The sequence below is a fragment of the Calliopsis andreniformis genome, chromosome 8 (assembly GCF_051401765.1).
Source record: "Calliopsis andreniformis isolate RMS-2024a chromosome 8, iyCalAndr_principal, whole genome shotgun sequence".
NCBI classification, from domain to species: Eukaryota; Metazoa; Arthropoda; class Insecta; order Hymenoptera; family Andrenidae; genus Calliopsis; species Calliopsis andreniformis.
Genome location: NC_135069.1, coordinates 10,551,894 through 10,569,101, shown reverse-complemented (window position 1 = coordinate 10,569,101; position 17,208 = coordinate 10,551,894). Strand labels below are relative to the sequence as shown.

Genomic DNA, 17,208 nt, shown 5'->3' with positions numbered 1-17,208 from the left:
AAATTCATGAAAAATTCTTTAATAGAACCTTAGATACATTACATCTTTACAAGAAACAGCAAGTAATAATCAACAAAAGTAGACTAGGATATTTAAAATTAACTCATTCTTATTTAGTTTCCAAAACCAACCCTTCAATTTGTCATATTTGCAACTCCCAAATTTCTGTAGAACATACTATCTTCCTGAATTCTCGTAAATATACTAAACCTCTATACTAATTATCAAATGAAAGAAACTCTACACAGCAACCTCAACAATAGTAAACTAATATCGAATGTTATTTCGTTCCTAAAAAATGTCTCACTCTCTAATAAGTTCTAACAGTCACATTATTTTCATCTAAAATAGTCATTGCAAATCACCAAGATTGATACGACGTTAAAAAAACTCATTTAAAACCAAAATATTCCTCCTCGAAATCTTCAATTCGTTCCGAACACACGAGAATTGACTTCTATGGAACTTGTCTCAATAATCGAATTCACGGGTGACTAGAACAAGCTGCAGCTGTGGTCGACTCGAATTTCGAGCGATCGAATATTTCTAGCGTTCGAACACCTCTAATTTACACGCCACCGATTATCGTACGTTCCAACTGGATGCGTCCGAGGGGGGCTGGAATAATCGATGATAAAATCGAGGACGAGCATCGAGGACGATCAGGCTGGAGCATTAAAGTTGTTCTGAAGAAGCAATTTTATGGTTTCCGCGGTACGAAGGATTCCGAGGTCTGCGAAGAGGCGGGAAAAGAAAGCCGAGAAACCCGACTCGGGCCACCGCCTCTGTCAGCTGTCATTAAGCGTCGTTAACTTGACAGTGGACAGAAGTCAATGGAGTTGGATCGTGGGTACCAGGATTACCAGTTGGTTCACGGTTACTCGAATAGAGCGGTTATCTTTATGCCACTTCTAAGAAGATTCTCGACCTTCTAGCTCGTTTCGCTCGCGATCGTCCTTTTAAACTCCCCTTTTCGCTCCTTGTTTCTAGACTTGGGCCCGGTTGCAAGTTTATCGGCCCGCATCTCGTGTAGTTAACACGTTGCGTTCAAAACATATTTCGCTTTAGAAGCTCGTAAATTCGTCTCGTGTTGCCTAGCAACGTGAGAAAAATCTGTGGCTTGTCTTCTTTCTTACTTGGGGGACTTTGAATTCTCACTCTTTAGCTCCTGGGGATTTTTAAGGGAGCATTTCTGGTGGATTACTGATCATGAAGAGTAGCATTTTTTAGTATTCACAAGTAAATGAAGATTATTTGCAATTTGTATTTTTAGTAGATTTTTGTTGAAATATAAGAAATTTGTATTGTAGAAGAAAGAGTTGGATGTTTTCTTTGCTTACTTAACATGTAATGTTTTTATGTAAAATTGTAATATTAATACAAATTGAATATACAATTCAAGGAATAACAATAGCTTGAGTAAAATTATGTGAATTCTTAAAATTAAAAACTTTCAAGTATTCTAATATTTGAATACTCAAAACCTAAAACCTTTTAGTATCTACTCAAATATCGAATTTATTTAATTGTCAACACTCACAAAACAACTTGAATATAACCATTTCTATTAATCATGTCTAAAATTTTCTTAAAATTTGAAATATAATGAATCAAACAGAATAATTTCAGAAGACACAACTGTAAAAAAACCTTTAACAAAGAGTAGGAAATATTCCATATCATTAATCCAAAAATTACGTGCCCTTTCATTCTAAAAAAACAGGTAGCCAAAAAATACTATAAAAATTCCGTATTTGGATCGATTCACTTAAAATCCCGCACATTTATAAGTAACTTAAAGCCTCCATATTTCCAAGCAAAAGCTAAAAAGCCGAAGTTCGATATTTCCAAAGTACCCAGGTGCATGTAATCCGCTAAATTAGTGTTCGACGTTTAAGTTGCCCTGGCCAGCACGCCCCAGCAATTGCCGAAAACGAAAATCCCCGGTTGTGATCCAATGATAGCCGGCTAATCCCGCGCTTTCCTCGCGGTCGGTCGAGAATTCTACGTCCACGGGGATACGCGACAAACCGGCAACAATCGGATTAAGCGTTGCAGCTCGATACAAGATCCGAGGGAAACGGGACGAGATCGAAGCCAGGGGCGAGCGAGCAAACGGGCGGGCGAGGTTTACCTTGTAGTTGGATTTAAACGAGCAGACTCGAGTGCCACTCCTACGCGTGAAGATCTCTCTTCTGGTCACTCCCGCCTCTCCTGCCGCCTTCCTCCGACGCTTTCCAGAGTGGTAAATTCTCGAACGCCATAACACTGCCACCGTACGTTTGTTTGGACAAGGGCATTATGAGATTTTATGCGAGCTGCGCGTGCTTCCATGGCAACGACGTTGTTTATGCACCCTGCTCGCGGGCTCCATCGACGTCGCTTTTCGAGGAAACTCCATTCTGTTCACTTTCAACCCTACTGCGTTCCCGTTCTCGAACCGTCGCTCCCTATATTCTGAATCCAGCACGGAGGACGCGTTGTTGTCTGAGAAAACGCAGATTCTTCTTTTCTTATTTTCTCAGGGCAAACTGTAAGATCGATTCATGGGCATCTTGTCGTGTTCTTTTTTTCTGTTGGGCCGATTCTGGGGCTTCCGGATGGGCCAGCGAGACTTGAATATCTTTGATATGTGTACCTACTGTTTCTTTTTTGTTTCTGTTTTTTTTTTTTTTGCTTTTGTGGTACCTACATACTTGATTGTTATTCTTTCTGTGGGATAAGTATTGAATGCCTTCTCGTTTTATAGTACTTTGTTAAAGCTCGATGTTATTGTTTGTAATTGTTGGAATAGGGAAAATGGAGAATCTTTAGTTGTGGAGTGTGGACGAATTTCGTTTGTAAATGGAGTATAGTATGATGTGTATTGTTTAGTGATATATAAGTACGTGCTCAAAAGTTTCGAGTTTTTGAATAGGTTTGGAAAAAGCTCGAGAAAAATACTTTGAAGTTGAATGAAAAAACAAGAGGAGAACATTTTTTACTTTCTTACTTGTTCTTTTTAGATGTACTAGGATTATTGGTGACTTCTATACTAATGAGTATATTTATAAATTTAGCATTAGCATAAACTTAGCGCAAAGTACGTTAAAATTCTGGTAGACATAAAATAACCGCTACTTTCTTATAACTGATTATTATAGTTTAAGTTTTTAATCAGTGTATAGAATTTAAATAATAAACCAAAACTTCGTCATCGTGCGCTGTATAATTTTACTTCATTTTAATAATTTTTAATTTGTTTTTAAACAGCCTAGAATAGATAATGGCGGATCAACTCTATTGCACTAAAATTTAATATCAACATAAAAACAGAATAAATTACACTGTTTTTAATTATCTTTACATTTATGGACTCAAAAATATATTGAGGACGTTTCTAATTATGGATTAGATTTTTTTTACTGCAATCATATAGGTACCTATATTTTCAAAGTTAATTTAACACATAGTACCCATAAATAAAAAATCTGAACTCTTTGTTCAAATTAAGAAGATCAACCTTTTTCGTTAAACAAATAAATTCAGGTACCTATAATCATCTCTAGTCATTTCTTAAATTGCTTTAAAGTAAGGTTAAAATAATCTTACATGTTATACCCTACCAACATACCTATCGAACTCTGTACTCATAATATACTTTATGTATTCAAATTTCAGAAACAAATTCAATTAAAATATGACTTTCACTTAAAATCTGACTTTGAATATTCAAAAAACAATGAACAATGCCCCAATAATTACCTATGCACAAAACTCCCTTTCAGGCTCACCGTTTGTATCGTTCCTGCCAAATCGTTTAAACAAACCTCGTGAAACGTCCCCAAGTATATTTACCCAGCGTGTGAAACGCCATGCTCCGAAACGGTGCGCACGACATGGAGATTTAAAGCGGGCGGAAGTGGTTGCAGCACGGTATTCCTGTGTTTGCGGACTAAAGACAACACCGGCATAAATCTGTTTGGCCAAGGAAAGTCTGGCCACGTGGCGTACACGTTTCCCGCGTGTTCCGGGTCTCAATCTGTGTGCTGGCTAACTCCTAGACCTAATATTTCCTTAGAAAAGCCGACTTCACACCACGGTTCCGCCAATTATCTCCAGTTGGCTGCCAAGCAGCGTCGAGTGATGGACGTTCAAAACGTCATCGCGTATACTGGGCCGTAATAAATATCAAAGAGTATTGTTTTGGTAACACGTATAATACGAACGTTATTTCAAGGATTGTCTTTCAATTTCCATGAACGTTCGTCGTGTGTCAAAGAAGCCGCTATGATAATGAATATTTACAAGATAGGACCATGAGAAATATTTGGCCAGGGTAATCTCATTTCTAATCTCTCTGTGATATGCAGCTCAAAGCAGACAAAACAGACTGGGATTTATCGGCGGCTATCATCGGCTAATTGTCTCGTTAAGCTGATTAGGCTTTTTCGTGCCAGACGGACCAAGCTGGTGCAGTCAATTGGCGTGAAAGTCGCGCCTCCCCTTTCGGATTGTTGAGAACCTATTGAATTTCATTGGTTTGATGAATCCAGTTGTCTGCTTGGGAATTCTCGAGGGAAATAGTTTAGGAAAAAAATTAATTACTGTAGAAAATGTGATTTGGTTTGCTTGATTGATTGCGAGAGATTGGACTTGTTTCTTCTTATTTCTTAAACGCAAAACTGTGTTTCATATTGTTGATAAGTAATCAATTTTTTTTGTGTCTGATTATAGAACGAGGATATTACATGTTTGAACATTATAACTTTCTAGAACGCCATAGCATCTTGAAATCACGTAGTTACTAATATATTTCTCTTATTCTGTTTTTAGGCCACTTGGTGGCACACCTCTTCTCTTCCTTTTTGTGTGAAATTAAATTATATATATATTATGCATAGGTATACAGATATTCTATCCATTATAACTTCAAAGTTTTAAACCACTTTTTTGGAATAAATCCTTCGAAATTTTTGAACTAATTGTTAATTCATAGCTGAAGGTTAATATTTGCTAGTTTCACATCATACATTTTTTTTACTCATGAAAGAAACAGAGTTATAGAGGACTAAATAGGCGGTTAGTGAACTAAGCTATATTAATTTGTTAACACTTTAACAGTCTTACATTTTGGTATAAAAACACCAGAAATTTTGTAAATCCATGCCCATGAATGCAAATTAATTCTTTGAACATAATTGATGAATTACTCTGTTTGTGGTATGTGCGGAAATTTTACACCCCTATCAATTTTCCTATAGACGTTCAGCACACGTAGGTATTCCATTGATTACTTAAACGCCTGTAGGCGCCAAGAGCAAGTAGCAGTCAGGCAATAGATCATGCGGAAATTGCGGACACAATAAATAACTGTCCTCTAAAAGTTCGATTTGTCTTCCTTTGAACCTATATAATTACAGAAATTTTTATCCTTATGCAAACCTATGTAAATCGAATCTATGTTTGTTAAATCTATGTTTGTTAAATCTATGTTTGTTAAATCTATGTTTGTTCTCTTGAGATTCAAATTGAAAGGTCTGACTGTATTTACCTAAGTCTTATTTTCACTTCTAGAATATACTGAAAAGTGTCAAAAGAAAAACTGTGAGACAACTTGTATTATTATACTAGTAACGTTTGTAAACAACAAAAAAGTGCATCAATCTTCTATTCCATCATGGTTTGTGTCTTTTACAGAAATATAAGAATATTATTATGTAAACTTATTCAGAGAATTTCTAGGTATTCAATGATATGAGGATCCTTAAACTAATATATTGTACACTGCTTAGGTCAATCCTAGAACTTGGTTCTACAGCTTGGTTTCGCTATTTTACTGCTCATATTAAATTCTTTGAAAGTCATCAACATGAATTTCTTTGTTTAGCTGCTATATGTCATAACAAAAACAACCCTTGCCAATTTTTGTGTCTTTCTCGAAGAGCAAAGAAAGTACTGTAGCACCTTTAATTCTTGTTGAGCTGTCTAATGTCCTTTTTAACAAAATATTCATTACAGATTGTAAATACACATATTGCAAATTTGATGGAATAGGTTCCACTATGTCTAATCTCGTTTCTGACCACTACAATGTATTATTATTAAAAAATCGTCTTTAGCAAGAGTCGTTTTTGTTCAAAGCTCCCCAATTATGATATATATTATTTTCTTTAAATTTCTCAACTTTGAAAAACAGGAGGAAAGTAACTGACATTTATTAGCTAACAAAGTACTGAATAGCCTGATATCTTGTCTACATATCATTAAAAACTTTTGATTTAATGCTCCATTTTTAACTGCTCTACTAACTCCAGCTTGAAATCCATTGCCTCATAAAACTGTAACCAAAATACGAAAATCACAGGACTCTGCAAAGCCAGTTCCCCACAAAACGTTAAAAGGGGAAGCCAGCTCGGTCTGTTAGTGAATTTCTCGGTTCTCTCGTTATCAGCTCGCCGCGTGTACTCCAGTGTCTAGGTAGTGGGTACAAACCGTCCCCCCTGGGCTGTGGTGTACGCGAAGCTCGGTATCGCCTGGTATCGTATCGTGCTCAGGTATCGTATGTCTCTGGTGCTCGTAGCGCGGCCGTGTACGACGCGCATCGTGGCGTTATGAATGCCTGGAATTTATCAATGGACTGCGCGCCAATGATAAATCGCGCGTGCGCTTCGTATCGCCCCGCGGCTTTCTATTCGCGCTAAAGGGTAGGAAAGAGAGTGGTTAAGGGGGAACAAGGACGCGGGAGGCTCGAGGAACGTCTTCCTTCGACGAGCTCCTACCGTGTACATCGCGATCCCTCCTCGCTGACAAATCGACTCCCGTTTTTACACGCGCAACACGCCTCGAGCCGAGACACTGGAGGAATACGCGATAGGGCTTTCTTAAAAATCGGCTGAGATTTTTTCTTAAACGAATTCTCGGTTTTCTCTGACGTTCAGTCAAAGAGAAAGGCGAGGGAGCTGTACAGAGGGATTCTGGAAGCGAACTACGTGTTAGAGTCCCTTTCAGGATTTGTGTCGACGCTATTGTGGTTGCTTGTCTTTGCTCCGATTGTGCAAGGGTCTGAAAGTTCAAAGCATGACTGTTTCCGTGGTTTACGTAAATGTTGGAGGAATGCTTGAAAGCCTTAGAAACTGAAATTTTCTTACTGTAGTGATTTTGAGCAGAGTGGGTTAAATATTTAGCTCCAATTAGAACACATATGAGTGTCTATAAAATCTGAATAAGGAATAAAGCTGCGCGGAGATTTTGTTATAGGCACATCTTAATTTATAAATTAAATTTCTTACAATTGTTATTAACAAGCACAAAAATTCAATTAGATTCCATGTTCCATCCTATTAATATACATTCTGTCGCCAGAACAACTGTCGCCATAGGTAGTTGCAATAAAATGCAACGATGCTAAAAAAACTCTATGACAGTATCACAACATGATATCACCCTTAGCAGTCCAAGAATAGTTATCGAATAACAAACAAATCGATCTCTTCACCAGTCGAACGTAATCGTATCTATCGTGAAAAGAGAACTTCCCAGAAGATAAATCGAAAGGTGCTGGTGTCAGGAGCAATTGTTCGATTAGCGCTAGTAAAACTTTAAACATTTTTAACCCTCGGTATAGTCGACGTCAGCGTGTTTGTGCTAACCTAACTTTCAGTGTCTGATATGAAAAATATTCACGATTATCCCCTCAGCTAGATAGTTCATACGAAGGGACACCCATTTTTTCCTGTTACATTATCAAAATCATATAGCATACTCTGTACCACAGTTCTATTTAAAAGAACGTTTCTGTATTTTTGAAACGCATATGAACTATTTAACTTAGGAAACACAAACTAATTAAAGATACAACTTTTAATACTATAATATTTGCGCAGTATCTCTGCAAGTACAAATCTACCATAGTAGATTTAAAATCCTAAATTTAAGATCCTTTAACAGAGAAGTTATTTTTTCATATCACTTGCCACCATTTTTTATAGAAACAGAGTCACACAGGTGCCACGCCATATTAAATCACATTATAAGCAACTGAAACTTCACAAGGACTACCTGGAGTATCACCAAAGAATCTCAATAGAGAATTCACTATCGATAAAAAAGCTGATGTTTCGATCAGTCGAAGGCGCGAAACGGTCACCCGTGGCAGTGGTTGAACGCAAGCAGATAACAGCCCGCATCTTTGGTACTATTCTCCGTCTCTGAGTTTCGCTTCGGCGATCTCAGGCCCACGCGATGAAGAGATTCATAAACGGGACGCGGGCGTGCGTTCATTGTCTGCGCGGGACCAGATTTTCCTCCCACGAACGGTGCGTGGGGCCGGATCGTGATAAAAATTCCTAAGGACGACCAGGTATCCGATTTACCTGACGTTACGTTCGCTCGGTGCTCGAGTTCCCCGGGAATCTGGAACTTCCATGCTCGCGTTCGTCCAAAGATAAGGGAATCGGTTTCGGACTTTTTGCTCCTTACTATCCTCTCTTCTTTCCAGTCCAACAGCTGAGAATACGTTCGACTTAAAAATGCGCCGGGGGAAGGCCTCGGTGTCGATGCTCGGATGATTGTGGGGGTCTCCTCTCTCGGGGACAGCAGGATTATTCAGGCTTTTCGGTTCGATCGTGCGCGGGGAACAAGCTCCGGTGATCAGGGAAATGTGCTCGGCTTCGCGTTTGAGAAACAAGTTCTACGACAGAACAGACGCCCTAATGGCTCGCGCTATATTTCAGCCAGTTGCGATAATGCGGCGCGAGAAAAGCTACGGTCAGTTTTTAATGAACTGTAATCTGGAGTAATAAAGGGTGCAAGAAATTTTCTGCTGATATGAAAATCAAGGCAACTGAGACTTTTTTTATTAAATAATGCGGTCTTATTGGCAATAGAGATTAATGAAAAGTGCAAGTGCTGATTTTACTCAAAGTAAATCGAATCCAATTTTTTGTAGTTTTATTATGTTGATAAGTATGATAAGCTGATGGTCTAATAATACAGATAATGCTAAACGAAACCAGCTGGGAGAATAATTCTGTCATTGTAAGGCAAAATGACCTAAGACATTTATTGTTTTTGAGATATTGAAGTTTAAAGTTTTTAACTTCAATAGATACTGTTTTGTGGATTTGTGTCTTCTTGAACTCTTATTTTTATGTGAAAATGTTCTTTCGATGCACTTTCTTCTTTTTATAAATAATAAATTCAATATTCTAGATCTCAATAAAGGTTTTAAGTTCTGCCTTACAGTCATAGAGTTATCCAGTTTGACACTAGGGATGCCAACTGCGTATTGAACACCTATTATTGTTAACAAAATTTGACAATATACAAAGCTACAAGATCTCTGCAAACTTTGAAAGAGATTATTGAGAACTTCTACCCAGCACTGAATAGATTAACTAACTGCTCTTAGAGGTTATGAATTTTCTATTTTAGTCCTTTAGAAGGGACAAATCGAGAATCGAGTGAAAAGGGATAGAGTCCAAAACATAATAATATGTTTATGATGAAAACATATAATAATAAAACATATTATAAGTAACATATAAATCCAAAAGTTCCTATAGATTTCAGCATAAAAGCACCTGATACCAAAGATACACCCAATACCTCGATAATCACACGAACCTTGCTACTTGTTCAAATCTCGCTTCCCTGCAACTAAACCTCGATCATTTATACCATGAAAATACTTTCGTATAAGTGACAAATTTCTCCAATAAATAAAAAACGAAACAAGACAAACCATTTCACGGTTTGTGACAAACCATTTCAAACCATTTACATATACAAAACCTGAATACTCAACTCGGGATTCGAATAGGCGAGACCTTCAGAGGAAAAGGTCTAAAATCAATTATGTAGTATCTTTTATACCATCGCTTATTCCTTACAGTTCGCTTCGAATCGATTCGTTCCAACGAATTTCTCTGCCAGAATTGAGCATTGAATAGTCCCTTATTTTTCCCCGAGACGAGACGCGCGTTAACAAAGGTTTAAATCATAGACGTTACAGGGTACAACGGATATAACGTATTCATGGACAGCTCGGCGAGTGTTACACGCGGAGCGTTCGCTAGGGAAACGACAAGCGTCCGGTATTTGCAATCGGCAAGTACACTTGGATTGCATTCACCGATCCCCAGGAAGTGTCCGCTCGATCGTCGATCGTTGTCGATGAGCAACGAGTAACGGCGTGATTGTGCCAGAAAATGCAAATATCATTGGCCTGTCGGATCCCAGGATGAATCGTCGCTCGCTTTCATCACGTGTGTATTGAACTGCGATCTGTTATAAAGAACATACGGAGGAACTGTTTCTTACTTAGGACTATGTACGTGATTATTAATGGACCGATCTCTGAACTGTGATGCAGGAAAGGAGTGATGCAGGTGACGTAGGCAAGGAGTAGCAACGTGAGTTATGAAAAGAAAGGTGGAGCCATTGTTAAATGTTTCAGATTGTTTCGATTTTGTATAGCACATGAAAGGAATTCATGTGAAAGGAATTCGTATGGTATACAAAGTGGATATGAAACCGTAGTTCAGCTGAGCAGATAGTGAATTTGCGCGAAAAGAATAAGAAATGAATTTGATGTAAAGTTTTTCGTTTGAAGCTTTATTTTCGATAAAATCGATTTCAAAAATTGCTTAGATATGCAAACGATTGAATACAACGTGGAAACAAATTTGGAATTACACGTAACTCACATGTGGAAGTAGTTGTGTGCTAAATTTCGGAAGAATTAATTAATCGACAATCAAAAATCAATTTTAAAAATAGATGCAAGAGAACCTATGCGTATGTGACTAATAAAAAAAAACTAAGACTTTTGAAAATTGTTAAATCTCTACTACAGTTTCTATAAAAAATAAATCAGGACAATTTAGACTCTCTATAAATCAAAGTCTAAAGTTTTTATTTTTCCACTATCTTCAATATTCCTAATACAATTTGCCTCCTTATAATTTATATTATTTATAATCAAATATGGAACTACACGAAACTCTTATATGAACATAGTTATGTGCTAACTTCTAGAGGATTCAATTTATCAACAATCAAAAAATCAATTTTGAACAGAAATGGAGAGGGCTTTTATTTAATTAATAAAAAAAATTAAAATTTCACATCTGAGAATTATTACAACTCTATTTAGAATTTCCATAAAACAGCAAATTAGAACAATTTAAGCCTGAAACTACAATTTTTCCAACATCTTCAATAATTCTAATTCGATTTGCCTTTCCAAATAATAAAATTACATAAAATCTCATACAGATTACGAGATACACAACCGATGTCCCAAGATAAACTGCAGTCGAATCAAAAACTGCTCGTCCAGATCGCGCGTCGTGTTTGTTTCAAAACATAAGCAAAACAAACAACGAAGTTTACGATAATCTTTCAGTTTCGAGGACTCCGACGAGAACACGGCTGCGCCGTGAAGAAGACGTCGATGTCGGTCGCAAATTTCGAATCAGGAGAAAATACGTCGTGAAGAAGCGCATTCGTTGGACATTTAGGAGGAGACTCGTCACGGGGGAATGAAATGGACGATACCGTCGGCTGTGACGGGGTAAAACATACACCGAAGGCAAAAATACACCGCGACTCTCGCATCCTCGTAAAGAGACGAAAATATCCGGTCGATGTCGGCTGAAGAGGAGGTGAAGGGAAACGCCGGCCGACGCGTACCATGAATTTTACGCCTGCCGTCGCCGCGCGATTCTCCTCTGCGTTTCCAGCCACTTCGGAAGCCGCGACGCATTCTTCCTGAGTAACTGTGACGTTTAGAACGCGCGTTTCCGAGCGATTTACCATGCAGAAGAACGGACATGGGAAAGTTATGGAGGTGGTACTTCCGTTCATCAACGCCGCGCTAACGAGGAAAAATTGATGGGCATTCTTCCAACCAAGGGAATGACTAAATTATTGTTGGGAATCTCTCAAATTCTAACTTCATCACTATTCCGTAATCTGGTAGAAGTAAAGATAAGAGTAGAATTTTTTATACTATTTGTGAGTAATAGTAGACAGAAGTTTTCTTTTGTGATTGTATTTAAATTATTAGAATTTGAATTAGAACGTCTTTTAAATACCATTTGTGTTAATTTGGTCAACTTCTTCGTACATTTTTTTCTCTGAATTGAGACAATTTTATAAAGTTCCTCAGAATATAAATCTAAACTGCGACCATGTTTTGTTACATGTAACGTAACATCACGTAGGTAATTATTTCAAAAACAGTAGTAAAATTTTGAAAATGTAGTTCTAACAGAAACTAGCTTTCATCTGATGTGAACTAAAGTAAATTCTGGCTATTAGAAAATAGAGTTTTAACTTTTTGGTTCTGCAGATTTCCTCTTATTTCAAAAATAACTTTAAAAGTTAAATTTTGCTATTTCGCATGACCAAATGACCAAATAAAATATGCAAATATTCTCTAAAGTAACTTCATTTTCAAGTTTTGAAATAGAGGAAGTAAACAGTATTATAACTTGCTATTTAAAATTATTATTTGAAATAAATCGATCTGTTCTGTACTTTTTAACTACATAATTAATTGTAAGAAAGAAGAACTTAAATACAACTTTAAATTTTTTCATTTTCAACTGAAATAAAATTTATCCAGGACTTGTCAGATGGTTTTACGAACAACCAATGTAAAATTGTATTCCCCCCATAAACTCAGCCAGTTAACGAGTTATCAAAATTCCTCTCTTTTCTATAAATTTTCTCACGGAATAGTAAATTTCACCAAATTTTATCACAATATGTCATGAAAGAATTGTTTATTATTGTCCTACCATTTACTCTAACCATTATCAAGTACTGCCTACGTTCTTATCTTTCATTCTCTTATTATTGCCTATATTGTATAAACTTAAGATTTTCAAAGTCCACTCTGAAACAATTATCTAGATTCTATGAGCGTGCATATTAAATCTACATTTACTTCTTCTAAAATTTTAAATATGTACCATCATTTCCTTCAGTTCTGTCTTTCTCTTAACCCCTGACCCTTGTTTAATCTCTGCCTTTCTCTTTTGTTCAATTCAGTTTCGTTTCATTCCCGCCCTACGTCCATTTGACCACCCGTCGAAATTTACTGGCTCGCGAATGCGTTTACAGCTCCACTCGAGGCTGAATCGCGATTCTTGCCCTCCTATGGAGAGCTGGAACTCTCCCTCTAGAAGAGGATGTTGTGGCGCGATCCCGCGGTTGCAGTTCGCTCTATAGAACTCAAATGACGTGCCCGCAACAATCGTTCTCGTTTTCCAACGCCTTCGTTTCGCCTAACGATAAAAACATCCAGGGGAGGATACATTGCTAACGATGTTTGAACACCAAACCAGCAGGATTTCACGGATGATTCGAAGGGGTTGTAAAGACTCGGCTTTGTTGTGATTAAACGTTTAATTGAATCAATGCTGATCAAAGCAACTGCTTGGGATCGGGCACCTGTCTCTGCGTTGAATCATATCTAATCGAGAGTAAGTCTCCTCTGCATATTTTAGGAATATTTTTTTACAGTCTTCGGCATTCTTAAGGGAAGAGATTCTGGAGTATCTTAGATCTATAAAATTTTTGGAGCAGATTTGCCGTTAGGCAAAGAAATAACAACAGATTGAATTTCTCAAGAGGTACTTCTTTCACACTGATAAAATATTCTTCCATGAAGTCATACAATTTTTTTCCAATTACGAAAACAAAGCAAACATGACATTATGGAATTAAATAAGATTCTACACAATAGCCTTTTGTTTCAGAACAGTTTTAAGCATCAATCAAGGTTAGGAACCTACAATTAGAGAACGGTAATTGTAACTGCAATTGCAAGTACCTGATGATTGTAGAAACTGAGATACCTAATTCAGCATAACAGGAATGAATAACAATAACAATAATGAGGTAATAGTCAAAACAATCATGAGAACGTATATCGAATACATTAAAAAATTCAAAGAATAGTCTCATTATTAGAGTTTACTCCATCCTAATTGTGTAACGTGAAGATAAGATCAATAATAGTAATAGTATACTATTTTAAAGACTAGGACCTAAGTCAAACGAACCTTTTCTACTGAAATTTCCCTTCAAATGTCAGCCTCGCATAGGGGTTTCAGAGCACCGATTAGAACAGTCTAATTATCATTGCGGCGCTTATTCACTCAGTGTTTCCATAAGCCTGCTAGCCTAGCCTTAACAAGACGTCGAGTTAATCGCGTTGCGTGCAATAGCGTGTCGTGTTTGCGGAACGTGAAAACGTGCGAAGGAGCCTTAATTAACTCGATTAAGACGTTAAGCCCCCTTTCTCTTGCAACGCGATCTTCTCACCACCGACACTGGGTCCCCCTTCTCCTCTGACCCGCCACCATTCGACTCCTTCCACTTCCCAGCGGAAAACGCTTTCATCGCGATTTTCACGAGCAACAGGCGAGCACAAGGCAACCGTATCGCGATCAAGAGGACGCCGAAGACGGCTTCGAGTGACCTCGCTCTCGGTCACATTTATTAGGAGTAATTAAGCCCCATGAATCAAACCGATGTGTTAATAGATAAGCGCACGTCCGAAGGTGATGATTAAGGGTGCGCGGCGAATGAAATCCACGAGGAGATTTCCATTAAGTTTTGCCTCGTTAATTTTCATTCAGCGCATACTCGCGCGGGGGATTGTCGATATGGCTTCTGCGCAATTCGAGCTAAAAGTTAGGGAGGACGTAATTGAATTAAATGTTGTGTGAATCGTATTGCGATTGGCGTCAACGAATATGATAAAGCGTTGAATGTGTAAGTTGAGATTAATGTTTAACGCTATTGTGATATTTATTGGGTAGCAGCAATGATGAATATGTAGATGAAAGACTGCATTTACTTCGAGGCTCCTAATTTTCCAATATCTGTCTTGCTTTGCTAAATATTTGAAGAATGTTGTTTGTAGAATTAAAAAGAGAGCTATGCTACTAACTCTTTGAAGTACTCTTCTTCTAAGAAAGATTAAAACATTCTTAAAGGTAAAATTATTATAGTTATATTTGGTTCTGAATGCTAACTGCAATCAAATCTTGTGAATTACTACGTTCCTCATTTTGTATTATTTTTCATAAAATATCAATGACACATAGATTTGAAAAACGGCGTAGGTGTAGAATTAGAACTGGACCATTGAGTCTACTGAATATTTCCAGAGAAGACATTTACATTTCCAATAAAATACTGATTAAATAATGAACGAAGCCATTAAGTCGTTGAAAATAATATAAATTTGTTTAGATATCTTGACAATATCTCTTTTATCTGTTTAGCACAAATACTACTGTTTACGTTTTGAAATAATTAACAAGTAGAGAGCTACATGTATACCCTTAGCCTTAGAAAGCTTGTACGTATTAAGTTACGAAAGATTTAGTTTTGATGTAAGAATAATAGATCTGATCCTAAGAAGTTAAGAACTTGTTAGAAGATTCGGATAATAGAAATGGGTAGCTGTTTTGTGCCTATCAAGTTTTGCTAGAAATAAAGATAAAAATGAAATTATTCAAATCGTCCACGTCCCATGTAAATGAATGCATTGTGATAATTTTTTACTATGCAACATTTCAAGCTCTCACAATATTAGGTGGTTACTATTTGAGATTTCTGAGTATAAACCTTTTTTTGGACTGTTCATTCAATCCGACGGTATCAGCGTGTCCAACCCCTAATGAAATTAGCTCTGTACAGTGCTACTGAACCGTCGGGTCGGATGCAAACTCCAAATGAATTTTGCTTACATTCAGAAGTTTCAAATATAACAGTTTGGGAGGTTTTTATTCAAAAGGTAAACATACACTGCTGGTTGTTGTCAGTAGTATTCAGTGTACATGCACATGATATACTAGACGATAATTTAGAATACCTAATGAAAAAATCAGCAGCGGGCAGAAATTTAAGCTAATTTCTCTGCCCTTGTAAAGCTCAAATCTCTCGCCATTCAATGGTTAGCTCCTTTCAAGAACAAAAGTAAATTTAAATGTCTCATTTCGGAATTAAAGAAAACGTGCCATTAGGAAATCAGTGTTGATTTCGAAACGTGTCTTCAAAGGTTGTTTGACACATGTTTTCACATATTTAGATCTTATATGTGAAGCTTCTAGCATTAATAGAGACGCTAGAAACTTAACTTCAACTGGTTCTCTACGCTTCAGAACATCACCAGTAGACAGCAGATGTTTACTCCAAGAAGAAAACTTAATCTCCCAAAAGCCTGCAGAATACACATAATCTCTCAAAATCTACAAAATACTCCCAGTAAAATACCCACATTAATCACCATTCTTAAGCCCTGAAACAAATCTCTATTCAGCTTCCATTTCTCCTGTACCATCTCAAACTATATGAATTCCCATAAACATCCGCCGTCTCATCAATCTACCCTCGTAGCTCCTCTATAACGAAGACACTGTCTCCTAACACTGTTCCACTCGCGATATACAAGTTACATCTACCGAAGGAACTGCATAATGTCCACATCGCAGGGGACGCAGCAAGTACTCTATGCTTCACCATGCTCATGGTACAAAAGATAGACTTACGGATGAGGCGGTGGCGCGTGAAAAGCCGCTGCGGCAGCGGCGGCTGCAGCGGCCGCGTGATGCTCCCAGGCAGCCGCAGCCGCGGCCGCAGGATGCGGAGGGGGTGGCGGTCCATGATGAGGGTGGAACGGTGGCGGCGGCGGCGGATGGGGGTGCGGATGGAACGCCGCGTGGAAGGCCGAGTGGGGATGATGCGGCGGTGGCGGTGGCGGCAACAGTGAAAATGCTTCCTGATGGTAAGCAACCTCTTTTTCTGGCATTTTGTCGCTGTTGGCTAGAACCCAGTGGTGCGCCCAGCGACTGACTGCTTGCTCGTCCAGGATCAGGGGAGATCGTCGCGTTTGACACCCTGTGCCCGACGATACGAATGCCCTTTGATCCACGATAGCATGCTTCAGCTCTGAACAAATTGATTCACCTCTGTTGAACAGCGTTTCACAGTTTTCCCGACGTCTGCCGGTTGCTTTCGGGTTCACTGGAAAACTTATGGCTGCGGATCCTTGATTTGAACGTCTACGTTGCTCTAGACGTGATTCGAGTTTGGAGTCGATTGGGACGTTGGCTCCCGTCGGCTAACCCTGACGCCTCGCTAGAGTTAATCTTGATAGGATCGGAATGACTGTCCTTCCGTTCTGTTGTCGCTTTCTGCTCT

At 38.1% G+C, this 17,208-nt stretch overlaps 1 protein-coding gene across 1 annotated transcript in view; it reads right to left on the bottom strand.

Annotated features, from left to right (window-relative positions):
• Positions 1–16,816, bottom strand: part of Ci (transcriptional activator cubitus interruptus) — a 163,619-nt gene extending 146,803 nt beyond the window's left edge. The window contains exon 1 of the mRNA XM_076383262.1: positions 16,557–16,816. Coding sequence (XP_076239377.1) covers positions 16,557–16,816 — 260 coding nt within the window. The remainder of the gene's footprint in view (positions 1–16,556) is intronic.
• Between the last annotated feature and the right edge of the window lie 392 nt (positions 16,817–17,208).